The following is a 16,105-nucleotide window of genomic DNA, read 5'->3' as shown; positions in this document are numbered from 1 at the left end:
CTTTTTTATATAAAATTTGATTTTTTTCTAAAATTGAAAATTATTATTTTTTCATTCAGAATTAAGTTATCCAAATTTTAAATTTTCATCCCAATTGTTTTTTAATTTTATTCCTAAAACTTCAAATTAAATTAAATAACAAATTTTTTAAAATTTTATTTTAATTTGAGAGATTGTACTAGAATAATCCAACTCGCGCGATAGGAGTGGGCATTCAGATACTCGTTCGGATTCAGGTAGGGTATTTCAGATGTTCGGATATTTCAGTATAGAAGTATAAAACCTGTTTGGGTATTTTTACACTTCGGTTGGGGTATTTCAGATATAACCGGAAAAAGTAAAGCATTTGATAAATTTTTTTTTGAACTACTAATATTTTTTTTTAAACCACATAATTCTTGCAAAAAAAAACTGTTCCTTCTCTTGCTTTCGTTACGTGACACGATCGAGAGTATCAAGGGAAACTTCATGGATGGAAACTACCTCTATGTACAAAGAACGACAAAATGGTTTGAGGTGGCTCCGGTTGTTAAATTGACGTTTTGTGGTTATCGTTGATGACGGCAACAACTAATGTCTCGAGAAACCTTACATGAATCGTGAGAAGAACGATATTTTAGGAAAGAAGATCTTGTAGGGAAAAAAGATGAGAGATGAAAGATGCATATGGTGCCTTAATCTCTCACGTTTAAGAAAGAGATACATATTTATGTGCACACGTTTAGATTAGGAAAATTAGTGATTTGATATTGATTTTATATAATATTAATTAAACCAAAATCGGTTAAGAAAAACCAGTCATTACATATTGGGTGAAAGAATGTAGATTTGGGTTAAAGTATATATATGTTCTGATGACTTCGGATATTACTTCGGGTTTTGGATAATCGGGTTCGAGTATCCAAACTTGTTCAATACAAAACCCGTTAGGCTATTTTGCTATTTCGGCTCCGATTCATGTTCAGATTTTTTGGGTCAAATTTTGATTCAGGTTCGGATATCAGATAAAATGCCCAGCCCTATCGCATGATAGAAAAATGAAGAACGGAAAAAAATCACACTAATTGATCTCCTAACGCCAACACTGGAGGAAAAAGCCAGATCTAATCTTTTTTCTCTCACTAACTTTTTTTTTTGTCTGACCTACGGGTTTCCCAGCATATTTCCATTTGTTTGTTATAAATTATTAATGTTTGATTCATTTTTCATAATATAATATTTCTTCTTTTTCAAAAAATTACATATTTTAACAAAAATTTGTTTCAAAAGATACATGTTTTATATTGACGAATAATTTTTTATTAATTAACAATGATAAATTACAAACTTCAGAAAATAATTGTACTTACAAAAATAATATTGCTATAAAAATATAGGAAATTGACAATCATATAAAATAAAACATTTAATATCAAAATTTAATACTTTTTAATTTGTGCAAATAAAATACTTTTTTTAGAAACAGTAGGAGCGTATATTTTGTCTTTTTATTTTTTTCTTATCTCAAATATTTATTTAGTTTTGGATTAACCTTTGGTATCCCGGATATATGGAATGATTCAGACTAATCTTTAAGGGAACTTCCCTTAGGGAAGATGTAATCTACATATAGACCTTCTCACCGGATATGTAAATTGACCACATAAGGAGGAGGGGGGGGGGGGGGGGGGGGGGGGCATATCCGTGTAGGGGATATGTAGGTGTCCAGAATAGTTTGATATAATTTCACGCAAGAAGTTGATCGAACTTGAAACGTGTTGCTATCCCAAACTCTTCTCTTTACCACCTGACTACAAGATCATGGATTCCCCATTGCCATCACAAGTTATATCTCTTTTAACTAAGATATTAACAAAAAAATATTTATTTCATATAAGAAAATGCATACCGAAAAAAGTAAAAATAAAATTTATAGTTTTTTTTTGATAAAAAATAAAATTTATAGTTAACTACAAAAGTAGCTTGAACTGGAGAGTAGTTGAAACTTGAAACAAAAACTTTATAATTGATTAAGTTAACAATAAAACTTTCTAACAAATTTCCAATGACCGTATTCAATACCAATATCGTCATATTGCCGTCACATTTCCATCAGAAAGTTCAGACAAAAACACGATGGCTTGTCGTATAAATTTCTGGAAAAATATGACGAACAAAATTTTATCAGAAAATCATGAGGATCTGTCGAAACTTACCAACGAAAAAATTCTGTTTGAAAAATCCCGTGTAGGGGGGGGGGGGGGGGGGCATATCCGTGTAGGGGATATGTAGGTGTCCAGAATAGTTTGATATAATTTCACGCAAGAAGTTGATCGAACTTGAAACGTGTTGCTATCCCAAACTCTTCTCTTTACCACCTGACTACAAGATCATGGATTCCCCATTGCCATCACAAGTTATATCTCTTTTAACTAAGATATTAACAAAAAAATATTTATTTCATATAAGAAAATGCATACCGAAAAAAGTAAAAATAAAATTTATAGTTTTTTTTTGATAAAAAATAAAATTTATAGTTAACTACAAAAGTAGCTTGAACTGGAGAGTAGTTGAAACTTGAAACAAAAACTTTATAATTGATTAAGTTAACAATAAAACTTTCTAACAAATTTCCAATGACCGTATTCAATACCAATATCGTCATATTGCCGTCACATTTCCATCAGAAAGTTCAGACAAAAACACGATGGCTTGTCGTATAAATTTCTGGAAAAATATGACGAACAAAGTTTTATCAGAAAATCATGAGGATCTGTCGAAACTTACCAACGAAAAAATTCTGTTTGAAAAATCCCGCCAGAGTCTTGCATGTCTTCGCTAAATAGCTAAGATATAAAAATCTTCACTATAGTTTACTAACTTGCAATCAGTTATAAATAAATATCGACAAATTAAAGACAAAAATAAGTTGCAAGGAGAAGATACTAGTTCAATTCCCAGACTCATTGGTGGCCAGGGTTCTAAGGGGAAGATACTACAAGATGAGCTCACCTCTCAGAGTAATCTCTGCTAGTAACCCATCGTACGTGTGGTCTAGCATTAGTGCTGCGCAAAAGTTGCTTCTAACGGGAATCAGACAGAAGATACATTCAGGCTATGAAGTCAAGGTATGGGAAGATCCATGGATTCCAACGATCCCAGCAAGACCAGCTCTCCCTATAGCGCCGGTAATGCATCCTAATATGAGAGTTAGTGATTTCATTGATCCGGAAACGAAAGAGTGGGATGTTGGTCTTTTGGAGAGTTATGTCAATCCAGAGGACATACCACTTATAAGGAGTTTGGCCACAAGTTCAGCACATCGTCGTGATACATTCTGTTGGAATTACACAAGGAATGGCCAATACACGGTTAAATCTGGATATTGGGTGGCTCAGAATGTGTTAATGACAGAGGGGGAAAAGGAAGTCCTAGAACCGAGTATCACAAAGCTTCAAGCCTTTGCTTGGAAGATAAAAGCACCTTCGAAGATATGTCATCTTATATGGCAGCTATTAACTGGTTATGTGGCAGTAACGAGGAATTTAGCAAGACGTAGTATGAGATGTGATAACTACTGCCCAAGATGTGGAGAGCTAGAAGAATCTGTAACACATGCTATTTTCGAGTGTCCGCCAGCTCTACAAGTCTGGTCCTTATCATCAACTCCGTCTAGCCCAGGTCTATTTCCAGTACCAAGTATTTACGCAAATATGGATTACCTATTTTGGAGAAAAAACAGCATTATCGAGCCGGAGCAGGACAGGGATCCTTATCCCTGGATAATTTGGTACATTTGGAAGGCTAGGAACGATAAACTTTTCAGGGAAATAGACAGAGATCCTTTGGAGCTGGTTCGACATGCAGAGAGTGAATGTCAAGCCTGGTTTAATGCGAATGAAGTGGCACGAACCGTGGTACAAGAAGGCCTTCCTGAGGAGCCCCAAGTCATAAGCTTGGGTAATATTTGCTTGATAGATGGATCTTGGACAGCCTCTGCTCAGTATAGTGGATGTGGATGGGTCTGGTTCGACAGTGGAGGAAACATTCAATTGTTGGGGACAAGAAATTTCGATCGACGGGAATCAGCTCTGCATTCAGAAGTTGAAGCACTGCGGTGGGCAATGGAGAACATGCTTCAACACTCAACTTGCCAGAATTTTGGGACAAATTGCAAGGAGCTGATAGCAATGATAAAGGATCCTCATGCCTGGCCTAGCTTTGCGACAGAATTGGAAAGGATAGAGACGCTGCTGATTTGCTTTCCGGACTTCGACATCATTCATGTTCCACGAGCGCGCAATCAGTTTTCAGATTTTTTAGCTAAGACTGCTAGATCCTTCCATAGGAAGTTACATTTTATTGGTTGTTCTGTTCCGCTCTGGTTACCCAGTCCACCTCAAGTTTGAGTAATAGAATGGCCGTTTGACTTCAAAAAAAAAAAAAAGTTGCAAGGAAAATGATTTTAGTGATAGACATATAAACACTTAAAAGGGATGGATACTTTACAAAAAGGATAGTATTATGTTACATTTTACAAATATCTTCTACTACAAGTAATCTAACAAACAAAATATGCAATGCTCAAACTGTAACTGGCATTTTTTTTTTTCAAAAATCTTTTGTTACGATTAAACTAGCATGAAAAATGGATAAAAATGCTATTTTTTTGTGTAAAACGTCACAAATAGTTTTCTTAGTAGCCAGGAAACATCGGTGGTGGAGGAGACCCATATCCAAATCCAATATGTGGTGGTAGATTAAAACCGCTGTGGTTGTTGTTTTCCGGTGGTGGGGCAACATTTTCGGATGGAGAAGGTGACGGTGAGGGCGTAGAGAGTGATGGTTCTGGCGCATCACGATCTTCTGCTTCTTTTGGTGATGAGGCCGGTTCATTTAATGGTGTTGGGGTTTGACCTGGTGATTGAGCATCAATTGTTGGTTGATCTAATACCGATGATGGGGTTGGGGACTGAATCGGTGTTGGACTTTGAACTGGTGACGAAACAGGTGATTGATCCGATTCTGATGATGGGGCTTGAACGGGTGTTGGAGCTTGGATTGGTGGTTGAATTATTATATGTGCTGGTGGCGGTGGGGAATGAATTGGAGGCGGTGGTGAGTATACTGGTGATGGTGGTGGCGGAGAGAAAATGAGTGGTGGAGGAGGAGAGTTAACTGGTGGAGGTGGTGATGGAGGCGGAGGAGAGGCAACTGGCGGAGGTGGAGAATTAATAGGTGCTGGAGGTGGAGGAGAAGAATAAACAGGAGGTGGTGGCGAAGATGGCATTGGTGGTTGAGGTGGTGGTACCTGTATTTCTTTTACCTTGGGTGGTGGTGGTGGTGGCGGACGACGGTTTTTAACCGGAGATGCATTATATGGATCTTCCTTTGGTGGTGAAACTGGTTCAGGAGTCTCTGAAGTTTTTGGTGGTTCAGGTTTAGGAGATTCTTCAGATTTAGGTGGTTGTGGTTTAGGTGTCTCTTCTGGTTTTGGTAGTTCAGGTTTGTTTGTCGGGTTTTCTGGTTTAGGAGATTCATGTTTTGGTGGCTCATGCTCAGGTATAGGTTGTTGTACATTAGTTGTTGGTGTTTCAGGTCTTAATGGGTTTTGTGGTTCCGGTTTAGGTGATTCTTCAGGCTTTGGTATAACAAGTTCTTTCGGTTTGGGTGGAATAATTTCTGGCGTCTTTATTGAAGGTGGAGAGCCACCTTGACTACCGCCAGAACATTTGTCCTTGCTACAATCCACAGGACGACTAACCACCGGTACACACTGATTAACAGATTTCTGATCCGGTCTGTTCTTCAAACAATTACTCCTGTCATCAAACTGTTTCCCATTGTTTTTCCCATGAACACAACTCTCAGCTTCTCCATTGAAATAATTGTAAGAAAACTTAAATCTTTCCAAATTAGGGAGTTTGCAAAATGTGTCGACAACAGATCCGGTTAACTTATTATTGGACAAATCCAACTGCTCAACTCTTGATAAACTGGACAAGGTCAACGGTAAACTACCAATAAACCCGTTATTGCTCGCATCAAAAACTGTCACATTATTAAGAGAACCGATCTCGTTCGGGAAACAACCGGTTAAATTGTTTCCAGTGAAAATAACCTCGTTCAGATTTTTCATCTGACCGATCGATCTCGGTATACACCCACTGAATTTATTGTTTGCAAATGTCACAACCGAAGCAGCCGATTTACCAATCGTATCGGGGATAACCGATTCAAACCGGTTATTATTCAAAAAAATGGCGTCAAGATTTTTATCAAATATTTCTGACGGCAAACATCCTTCAAACTCGTTGTACCTTAGATCGAGGAACTTCAAAGACGGCCACGAGAGTGAAACTTCCGGAAACGGACCAACAAACCGATTATTGCTAACATCAAACTCATACATCAACGCGAGTTTTGATAAACTTTTGGGGATAATCCCACAAAACCGATTCGAGTTGATGTGAAACATAGCTAGATCGGTAATAAGAGCTAGCTCTGCTGGTAAATGTCCGGCAATATCCGCATAGTTCAAATCAACACCAGCAACAACCTTGAGGCTGGGATCATCAAGAGCTTCCGCACAATAAACTCCGTTGTAAGAACACACATCGGGTCCCACCCAGTTTTTTGTGGTTTTAAACGGGTCAGAATATATAGCTTTCTTCCAGGCTTGAAGAGCAATATAAGCTCTTTTTAGACGATCATTTTCAAATTTGAGGCTCGGATCAACTTTAATGATGTCAACGCATTTTTGGTCTAAGTTATTTGTGAGATGAGCGTTTTCTGGGAATGAAGTTTCCTCGTTGATGGTCGCAACAACGATGGGGGAAATAAGGAGGAGGATGAAAAAGGTGCCTAAAGGCTTATCCATTGTTTTTGATTTTTAACTCAAGGTTTAATGGGGAACCTTGGGAAAAAAACCCAAGGCTGCTTAATAGAACAATTTGGAAAGAAATAATCTAAGGGAGTGTTAGTGGGAGTAAGATTTATATAGAGTTTGTTGATTTTAAAAGTTGAGAAATTTGTTAAATTTGGAAAGAGTTGTAGAGAGTTTTGTATATTGTGAATTCTATGAAAATACATTGATATAATGATTCTAAGAATCTAAGGTATATAAGTAGTATTCTCAAAATCTTGTGTTATGAGTTAAATGGTGAAGAATACAACTCCCAATAACACCAACTTTAATAGATTTAAAGAATCATTAAAATCTAGACTTTTTTGAATAACAAAAGATTGTGTATAGAATTACTAAATCATGAAACCAATAACACTAGATTTTAATGAGAATATGAAAATGTGTAAACCAATAACACTAGATTCTATAAATTCTAACAATCATCATAAATCTAACTCTCACTAACACCCCCTAAGATTGAAAGAATGGTAATTAAAAAAAAAGGAAAAGCAAGAAACAAACTTCATAATTTGCTATTATTAATTGTTTAGAATTGGTTGTTATTGTTTAGTGTGATTATAAAAATAGCAAATTAGTGTTGCTAATTTGGTTTCAAATAATTACAAATCTACACGGTTGACCTTCTCAGCACCCTAATATTTTTTTTTACCATACTGAAAATTTGCTGACCGGTTCCCATTGTTTATTTTGAACAACAATATATAAATTTAGAAGAATTTAGATGTCTGTATCATTATTTTATTATCCACATCAATAATATATTATAGGAGAAATTCTTTTTTGACGAGAAATGTTTATATTAAGCTAAAAGTCAATAGACTTAAATGGTTACATATGAAGGTATACTCAACGGCAAACTGATTAAAGAAGACGACTGCAGAGGAGAAAGTGCAAGGGGTAAGGCGGCTGAAACCATCATGAAGCCGTCGTTATTAGGTTTTGGAATTGCTTGAGTATTATTAACACATGATAGTTACATATATAGTCAGAGTACAAGGTGAATATGGTAAGCTAATATATAGCACTAAAGAGAGAGCCGTTAGTGCTTAATGAGAGGGTAGCTAATATATACTTTCTATATCTCTTACACACCCCCACAAGACGGACGGCCGGTAGAGAGTCCGATCTTGAGCATGAATGATTCAAATGCAGGGCGTGGTAAAGGTTTAGTAAGGACGTCAGCGAGCTGGTCATGAGTGGAAACATGAGAGACTCGGAGGAGACCAGCTTGTATGTATTGTCTGACGAAGTGATAATCAAGGGCCAAGTGCTTCATTCTAGAGTGAAAGACCGGATTTGCCGCTAAGTAAGTTGCCCCAATATTATCACAATAGATGGTAGGTGTGGTAGGTGATTTGACTCCAAGTTCAGTGAGTAGTGATGTTATCCAACACACTTCGGCAGTGGTTGAGGCGAGAGATCTATATTCGGCTTCGGTCGAGGAGCGTGAAACTCCACTCTGTTTCTTGGAGGACCAAGCTATCGGATTGCTGCCAAGGTAGACTATGTACGCACCAGTTGATGTATAATCATCCTTGTTGCCAGCCCAATCCGCGTCTGTGAATGCATGAAGAGAAGGAGTGTTGTTGGCGTGAAGTGCAAGTCCTTTGGTCATAGTGCCAGCAAGATATCTGAGAATTCTTTTGACTGCGTTCCAGTGTTCGTCGGTTGGTTTGTGCATGTATTGAGACAGCTTGTTCACTGGAAAGGAAATGTCAGGCCTGGTGAGCGATAGATATTGGAGACTACCAACAACTGCCCGATACTCTGTGGGATCAGCAAGAGGAGTTCCGGACAGCAGAGTGAGTGGTGTCGTGGCGCACATTGGTGTTGCGATGGATCTACAATTCTCCATTTGTGTCCGATGAAGAAGATCTGCAATGTAACGAGTTTGAGTTAGTAACATGCCTTTAGAGGATCTCGTTACTTCAATACCAAGAAAGAATGAGAGATCTTCTAAGTCTTTTAGTGAGAAACGTTTTGAAAGCGATGTGATAAACTGAGACACATGAGATGAACTGTTCCCGGTGACTATAAGATCATCTACATAAACAAGCATATAAATAAAGACTCCCTGTTTTCGGTATATGAATAAGGAGGCATCAGCCAAGGAGTTGAAGAATCCTTCTTGAAGAAGAAACTGCTTGAGCTCATTATACCAAGCTCGGGGAGCTTGTTTGAGACCGTAGATGGCTTTGCGAAGTCTGCAAACTGCATTGGGATTGTCTTTGTTGACGAACCCCGGTGGCTGCACCATATAAACTTCATCTTTAAGTGTGCCTTGTAGAAATGCATTGTTTACATCAAGTTGTCGGATAGGCCAGTTGGAGGAGACTGCAGTGCTTAAGACAGTCCGAATGGTGGCGGGTTTGACTACTGGACTAAAGGTGTCATGATAGTCTATTCCCGGTTTTTGAGTGAAGCCTTTCGCAACTAGTCGAGCTTTGTATCTCGCAATTGTGCCATCTGGGTTCCTTTTTATGGTGAATATCCATTTGCAACCTACAACATTAAAACGAGAATCATCAGTCAGGTTCTCAAGATCCCAAGTATGATTACCAATCTGAGCATTATATTCAGCTTCCATTGCTTTGCGCCAGTGAGGGCTCTTTAGAGCTTGAGCAACAGTTGTTGGTGGTGTTTCTGTTGTTTGAACAACTTTCGTGTGAAGATTCAACTTCTGTACTGGTTTGCGTTGGCGAGTGCTATGTCTGATCGGAACAGGAGGACGATCTTGTTGAGGCTGTTGCGGCGGTGAAGGTGAAGTCGTCTCTGCAATGTCAGGTGTTGATGAAGTTGTAACGTGTGGACTGGTGTTGCCCATGTCAGGTATTACTGACGCTCGTTCAGTAGAGACCGGTGGCGTACGTTCTACTTGGTCTTGCGGTGAAGGAACTGAACCTGCAGGGTTAGTATTAATAGACACAAGCTTGACAGGAGTGTAAGGTGTAGAGTCCATATCTGCAGTAGCATCAGACTCAATGGGCACAGGTAATGAAAAAGGGAAGACATGTTCATGGAAAACTACATGTCTAGAAGTATAAATGCGAGAAGTTGATCGATCAAAACAAAAATATGCACTCTGCGTAATAGAGTAGCCAAGAAATACACAAGGGGTTGATTTTGCATCCAATTTATTAGAAGCATAAGGTCGAATCCAAGGAAAACATAAACATCCAAACACTTTTAGTTTTTCAAAATTTGGACTATGTCCATGAAGAGTTTGAAATGGATTTTTAAATTCTAAAACCGAGGTTGGCATTCTATTAATCAAATAGACAGCCGTTGCAAACGCATATGTCCAAAAGGACCGTGGCATCGACGCATGAGACAGGAGAGCAAGTCCTGTTTCAACAATGTGTCGATGGCGACGTTCTGCGATGCCATTATGTTCCGGAGTATGCGGTGGACTTGTCATATGAGAAATACCATGTTGGGCTAAAAAATCTCGCAGACCAATATATTCACCCCCATTATCTGAGTATAAGGTTCTTAGCTTGGTTTGAAATCGATTTTCAACCAAGGCTTTAAACCTAGTGAATACATCAAAAACTTGCGATTTTTGTTTTAAAGGATACAGCCAAGTGTATCTTGTGTAGTGATCTACAAAAATAACGTAATATTTGAAACCATCGACTGAAATAATAGGAGATGTCCAGACATCTGAGAACACTACATCTAGAGGTTGAGAAGATCGAAGAGTAGAGTTTTGAAATGGTAACTTATGCATTTTATTAATCGAGCAAGCATTGCATGGCTGAGCCATTAAAGCGTTTGAAACAAGAGGTAACTGAAACTGAGAAACTACTTTTTGAAGAATTGAAAAAGCTGGATGTCCCAAACGGGAATGCCAATCCGACAACGATGTCTTCACGGCAGATGCAAATGCAAGAGACGGTTTCAATGCTGGAGAATGTGGCCACTGGTACGTGCCATCTCTAGGTTTCCCTTCGAGACGAAGCGTCCCTGTTTCCAGGTCTCTCACCTGAAAATACGTTGGCGTAAAGGTAACGGCAACTCCATTAGAAGTACATAATTGAAACACAGAGATAAGATTTTTTTCAAGAGCAGGAACACATAAGACTTTATTTAAGAAAAATGGTCTAGTATAAGAGGGGAGAGAAAGGGAACCAGAGTGAGAGATGTTGAGGCCTGAACCATCTCCGAGGAGAACACCGTCACCACCACTGTACGGGTTGTGCATCGAGAGGTTGGCTAAGTCTGATGTCATATGGTGAGACGCCCCGGAGTCGAGTAACCATGTGGAGGAGTCAGACATCATGGCGGGATTAGCAGTAGGTGGCCACTGTTGAAACGGTGAAACATTGTTCCAAGGGCCTGGATTCCTCTGTTGTGATTGCGCCTGTTGATTTTGTGTAGCACCAGGAACCAAGCGAAACATTGGACAGTACCTAGCACTGTGACCTTGTGTGTTACACGCTTGACATCTGCCTAGATAAGGCTTTGAGAAGCGTTGCTGATTGTTGTTGTGATGTTTGCGAGCTTGGTTGTTGTGATTGTTGTTGTTGTTGCGCCTCCATTGCTGATTGTTGTGTTGAGTTTGGCGAGTGTCTGTGGCATGAGCAACAATCGGTGTGCTGGAAGCCGATTCAGTGGACATGATGATGGCTTCACGGTTGAGCAAGCGCTCATGGAGTTCAGCATAGGAGATGGCGGTATCTCTGCCATGGATAGCATCAACCTCCGGTTTGTAGTCTTCAGCAAGACCTGCAAGTATCCTTTCAATGAGATCCTCATGATCCATAGGTTTTCCCAAGAGAGCTAAGTCATCTGCTTTTGACTTGATGAGACGAAGGTACTCGCTGATCGTGTTGGTGCCCTTGACACAGCGTTCGATCTGAAGTTTGAGTTGCCTTATATGTCCACGAGAGGCGTTGCCAAAGGTTGTAGAGTAGTCCAGACTTCTTTGGTTGTGTTAGCACTAGAAACAACCGACTGCACACCCAACGAGATGGAGCCAATCATGGAGCTGTAGAGGAGACGATCTTGTCGGCGCCATGGAGCGTGCTCTGGATTTGGCGAGACGGCACCGTTGAGCATGACCGTGGGTGGAGGAGCAGTGTTTGTGTCGTCAATGAAGTGTTGTAGTTCATGCCCTTCTAGCAATGCTCGGACCTGGCGACTCCACATAACGTAATTGAGATTAGTGAGCTTGGTAACGCTGGACATGTTAACCGAGAGGAGAGTGCTTTGTGGATCTTGAGTGTTGAACACAGAGGTTCTTTCAGCAGTAGATTCAGACATAGTTTGGAGACAGAGAAGAAGAGAAACAGAGAAATAGATCGAGGAGAAATAGAGAAGAGAAAAGACAACGGCGGAAAAAAAAGAGGAGCTTACAGCTCTGATACCATATTAGGTTTTGGAATTGCTTGAGTATTATTAACACATGATAGTTACATATATAGTCAGAGTACAAGGTGAATATGGTAAGCTAATATATAGCACTAAAGAGAGAGCCGTTAGTGCTTAATGAGAGGGTAGCTAATATATACTTTCTATATCTATTACAGTCGTATCTCTCTTGTATGTTGATTAAAATCCATATAAGCCGAAGAGAAATAACTTTTGAGTGAGAATAAAAATAAACGTATAAACCGTTGTCAAAGTAGAGAGAAGGGAATGAAAAGGAGACGGAGGTGATGCCGGCAAGCTTCCGCTCCTCGCTGGCATCGTGAATTTGAAACACATACGGCACTTCGATTATCGTGTCATGGAAAACTTGAACCAATTCTTCTTTTTCTTTTTGATAAGAGCACTCCACAACTAGTTAATAAGCAGATCACTCTCTCAAGACTTGCAGGCTTTTTTCTCTCTCTTTTTGGACGATTTCCAGTGTATCGTCGGTCGGGATATTCTTTCCTTTTTTTGATATTCGTTTCTCCCTCTCATCGAGTGGATCCCAATCGCCGGCCTTTGCTACGGTCATTTATTTTTGGGAAGTCTTAAACACCCAATCTCCCTATTTCCATTTCTGTTGTGTTTCGAGCCTTCTCTCCATTAAATTTTTTTCTGGAACTTTCCATTATCGTTTTCCCCACTCTCCAAGACTTTCCTTGAAGATGATTTCCCAAAAAATCATGACCGAATTTTGTGGTATTAGAGGTAAATTTACCTCAATCACGCTTGATCTCTTACCTAAGTTTTCGCATCCCCAACTATCCTCCGGCGCCGGAATTTTCATCTGTCGAGAAGAGATGGCTGATTTACTGCAAAAGGCGATTCAAGCTATGTCCTTGGAAGAAGAGGAGCCTTTGACCTTACCCGACAGTCCCCGTTTCAGGGTCTTTGATGAAAACGAAACAAGTTTGTTGGGGAGGTTGCTGAATCCCGACTGTCAATCGATGGCTAGAATGATTGAGTACATGCCCACGGCCTGGAGAGTGTACGATAGAGTTCGTGGAATTGCCCTGTCTCGGGACAGATTCCAGTTCGTTTTCCAACGAGAAGAGGACCTCGTGACAGTGCTGAATGATAGACCTTGGTCCTACAATCATTGGACTATGGTACTAGAACGTTGGACTGCAAACCCTCCAGATGACTTTCTTCAATCCATGTTTGTCTGGATCCGCATCCGACACATACCTGTTAATTTCTTCACGATTGAGACTATGTATAAGCTCGCGTCTGAGGTGGGCAAGGTTGAGGAAGTAGCTTATGATCCAAAGGTGTCGCACACGAAGGATTATATCAGGGCTCTTGTGCTGTTTGATACGAACAATCCTGCTAAAGCTGCTCGTAGGCTTAAGGTTAAAGGGGGAACAGTTACTATTGAGTTTGAGTATGAGAAGATCCACAAGCGATGTTTCCACTGCTTGCGGCTTACTCATGAGAAGATTAAATGCCCTTTTATCAAGAAAGGAGCTGGTAGAGTGCAGCGAGTCGCTGAAGCCCCGAGATCAGAACGTAATGACCAAACTCATTCAGTTCTCTCAAATGGCCCCCCTGGTTTTCCTGTGATGTTTCCGGAGTTGTCTGGTGAAGATCGTAAGATGGCGATGCTCTACATCTCACATGCTGACCCGACTGAACGGTTGGCGCGAATTGAACGTGTTAAGCAAGGGATCGCAGATAACCTTGCTGCTTCTTCTGTGCATCTTACACGCATCACAAAAGAGCTGGACAAAGGAAAGGGTCATGTCTTCTCTTACACAGATCTCTTGCTCTCACAGCAATGCGGTACTTCTCTTCCACTTGTTGTTGCGCCACAGTATGGAGGAGATAAGATTGATGAAGAATCAACCTCTTCAGGGTCTGCTTTCTCTGCTAAATCAACACCTATAACTACGTCGGGTTTTCAGCTTGGCCCTTCTTCGGAAGGGCGTGTCACAGGAAGCATCAGAGGAAACAAGGCCCAAAGGAGACGTCCCCATTCTTGGAAAAGGAGAGATTTGGGCAGGGAGGAACTACCTGCTCTTTCAGCTCCCCCAAGCGAACCAGAACTGATGTCCAGCTCGAAGAGGAAAGCCTTATCTTCTTTGCCTGCGGCAGAACCCAAAAACAAAAAAGTTTCAGACTCTACGGTGGCTTCCAGTTTGAAGCTGCTGCCATCCCAATGAGCATTTGGAGTTGGAACTGTCAAGGAGCTGGTAGCTCGGAGACAGTTCAGAGGTTGAGGAATATTAGGAGAAAATATTTCCCTGACCTCTTTTTCTTGATGGAAACAAAACAAAAATTCAAGTTTATGGATGATCTTCGGTTAGAGTTGGGTTATGATAAAATGGTGACGGTGGAACCTGTTGGTCGCAGTGGTGGTCTAGCGTTGTTGTGGAAGCAGAGTTATGATGTGGAGGTCCTATCAAGCAGTAACAGGATCATTGACATCAGAGTTAGGTTGGGGTCCTTGGTCTTTTACATCTCATGCGTGTATGGAGACCCCATTAGAGAAAATAGACGTTTTGTTTGGGATGATCTTGTGTCCATTGGAGTCACGAGAAATGAGCCTTGGTTACTTCTTGGCGATTTTAACGAGCTGATGAGTAATGCTGAAAAGGAAGGGGGAGCACAGAGACATGAGTCTACATTTTGGGACTTTCGTAACCTGGCTATCTCATGTAAAATTAAGGAGACTAGGAGCTCTGGCAATTCTCTCTCATGGGCTGGCTGGAGAGAAATGGTTAATGGTGCTGGTCGTAAAGACAAAGTGTGGGTTCAGCGTCGTCTAGACAGAAGTTTTGGGAACGATAGTTGGTTCCAGTTGTTCCCGAGATCCAAAACAGAGTACATGCGGATGTATGCTTCTGATCACAGACCTATCAAGTTGTGTTTCGCCCTGGAACCTGATGATAGAAGTTACGGAAGATTCTATTTCGATCAACAAATGATTGGAAAAGAAGGGTTTGAAGATGCTGTCATAAGAGGATGGAACATATCAAACCTGAGTGGGGAAAATCATATCATGGATCGCATTGCCAATTGTAGAAAGGAACTAGCGCGATGGAAGCGTGGTTCCAATCTTAATGCTCAGAGCAACATTGAGAGGCTCTCGACCAAACTAGAAGCTGAGATAGCTAAGCGTTTTCCTGACCATCAGACTATGAAGATGCTTAAAGCTGAGTTGTCAGAAGCTCATCGTCAGGAAGAACTCTTCTGGCGCCAGAAAAGCCGTGAGCTATGGCTGAAGGAGGTCGACAACAACACATCCTTTTTCCACAATAGTGTCAACGGGAGGAAGTCTCAGAACAAGGTCCTGATGCTACAAGATGAAAGAGGAACAGAATTTTTCTCAGAAGGAGCAAAAGGTAACCTGGCTGTTGAGTACTTTACGGAGCTTTTCATGAGTTCTAACCCACATGACTTGGAATCGCTTTTTGCCGGTTTTAATAGTCGAGTTACGCCTACGATGAATGATATGCTGACGCGACCAATCTCCTCTGATGAAATCAAAGCTGCTGCATTCAGTGTCAGAGGATCTAGCGCGCCTGGTGAGGATGGCCTAACTGGCACTTTCTATAAGAAATTTTGGCATGTGGTTGGCGAGGCTGTCATAAGGGAGGTCCAAAGTTTCTTTACCTCAGCGATTCTACCTGCTGGCTGGAACCACACTCAGTTGTGTTTACTTCCCAAGATTCAGAAACCCACAAAGATGACGGACATGAGACCCATTAGTCTATGCTCCGTCCAGTACAAGATTGTGTCCAAGATTCTGTGTCAGAGACTAAAGTGTGTTATGCCGGAGAT

At 40.5% G+C, this 16,105-nt stretch overlaps 3 protein-coding genes across 3 annotated transcripts; 2 read left to right on the top strand and 1 right to left on the bottom strand.

The window, feature by feature from the left end:
- The first annotated feature begins 2,981 nt into the window (after positions 1-2,981).
- On the top strand, positions 2,982-4,388 carry LOC117127378. The gene is made up of 2 exons (XM_033277511.1): positions 2,982-4,285; positions 4,373-4,388. Exons 1-2 carry the CDS (start codon positions 2,982-2,984, stop codon positions 4,386-4,388), a joined length of 1,320 nt encoding a protein of 439 aa, XP_033133402.1.
- Positions 4,389-4,442: 54 nt separating this feature from the next.
- Positions 4,443-7,831, bottom strand: LOC103832938 (pollen-specific leucine-rich repeat extensin-like protein 2). Its single transcript, XM_009109048.3, has one exon. It carries the CDS (start codon positions 6,857-6,859, stop codon positions 4,676-4,678), a length of 2,184 nt encoding a protein of 727 aa, XP_009107296.1. The 5' UTR covers positions 6,860-7,831; the 3' UTR covers positions 4,443-4,675.
- A 5,291-nt stretch (positions 7,832-13,122) lies between these two features.
- LOC108869286 lies at positions 13,123-14,484 on the top strand. The gene has a single exon (XM_018653517.1). It carries the CDS (start codon positions 13,123-13,125, stop codon positions 14,482-14,484), a length of 1,362 nt encoding a protein of 453 aa, XP_018509033.1.
- The last annotated feature ends 1,621 nt before the right edge of the window (positions 14,485-16,105 follow it).

This window comes from Brassica rapa, chromosome A08 (assembly GCF_000309985.2).
Source record: "Brassica rapa cultivar Chiifu-401-42 chromosome A08, CAAS_Brap_v3.01, whole genome shotgun sequence".
Lineage (NCBI taxonomy): Eukaryota > Viridiplantae > Streptophyta > Magnoliopsida > Brassicales > Brassicaceae > Brassica > Brassica rapa.
The sequence above is the reverse complement of the archived record's forward strand: the minus strand, read 5'-3'. Positions and strand labels throughout refer to the sequence as shown.

Coding starts and splice junctions, on each gene's coding strand:
- LOC103832938 (XM_009109048.3), bottom strand. CDS start 6,859: ATGGATAAGCCTTTAGGCACCTTTTTCATCCTCCTCCTTATTTCCCCC.
- LOC117127378 (XM_033277511.1), top strand. CDS start 2,982: ATGAGCTCACCTCTCAGAGTAATCTCTGCTAGTAACCCATCGTACGTG.
- LOC108869286 (XM_018653517.1), top strand. CDS start 13,123: ATGGCTGATTTACTGCAAAAGGCGATTCAAGCTATGTCCTTGGAAGAA.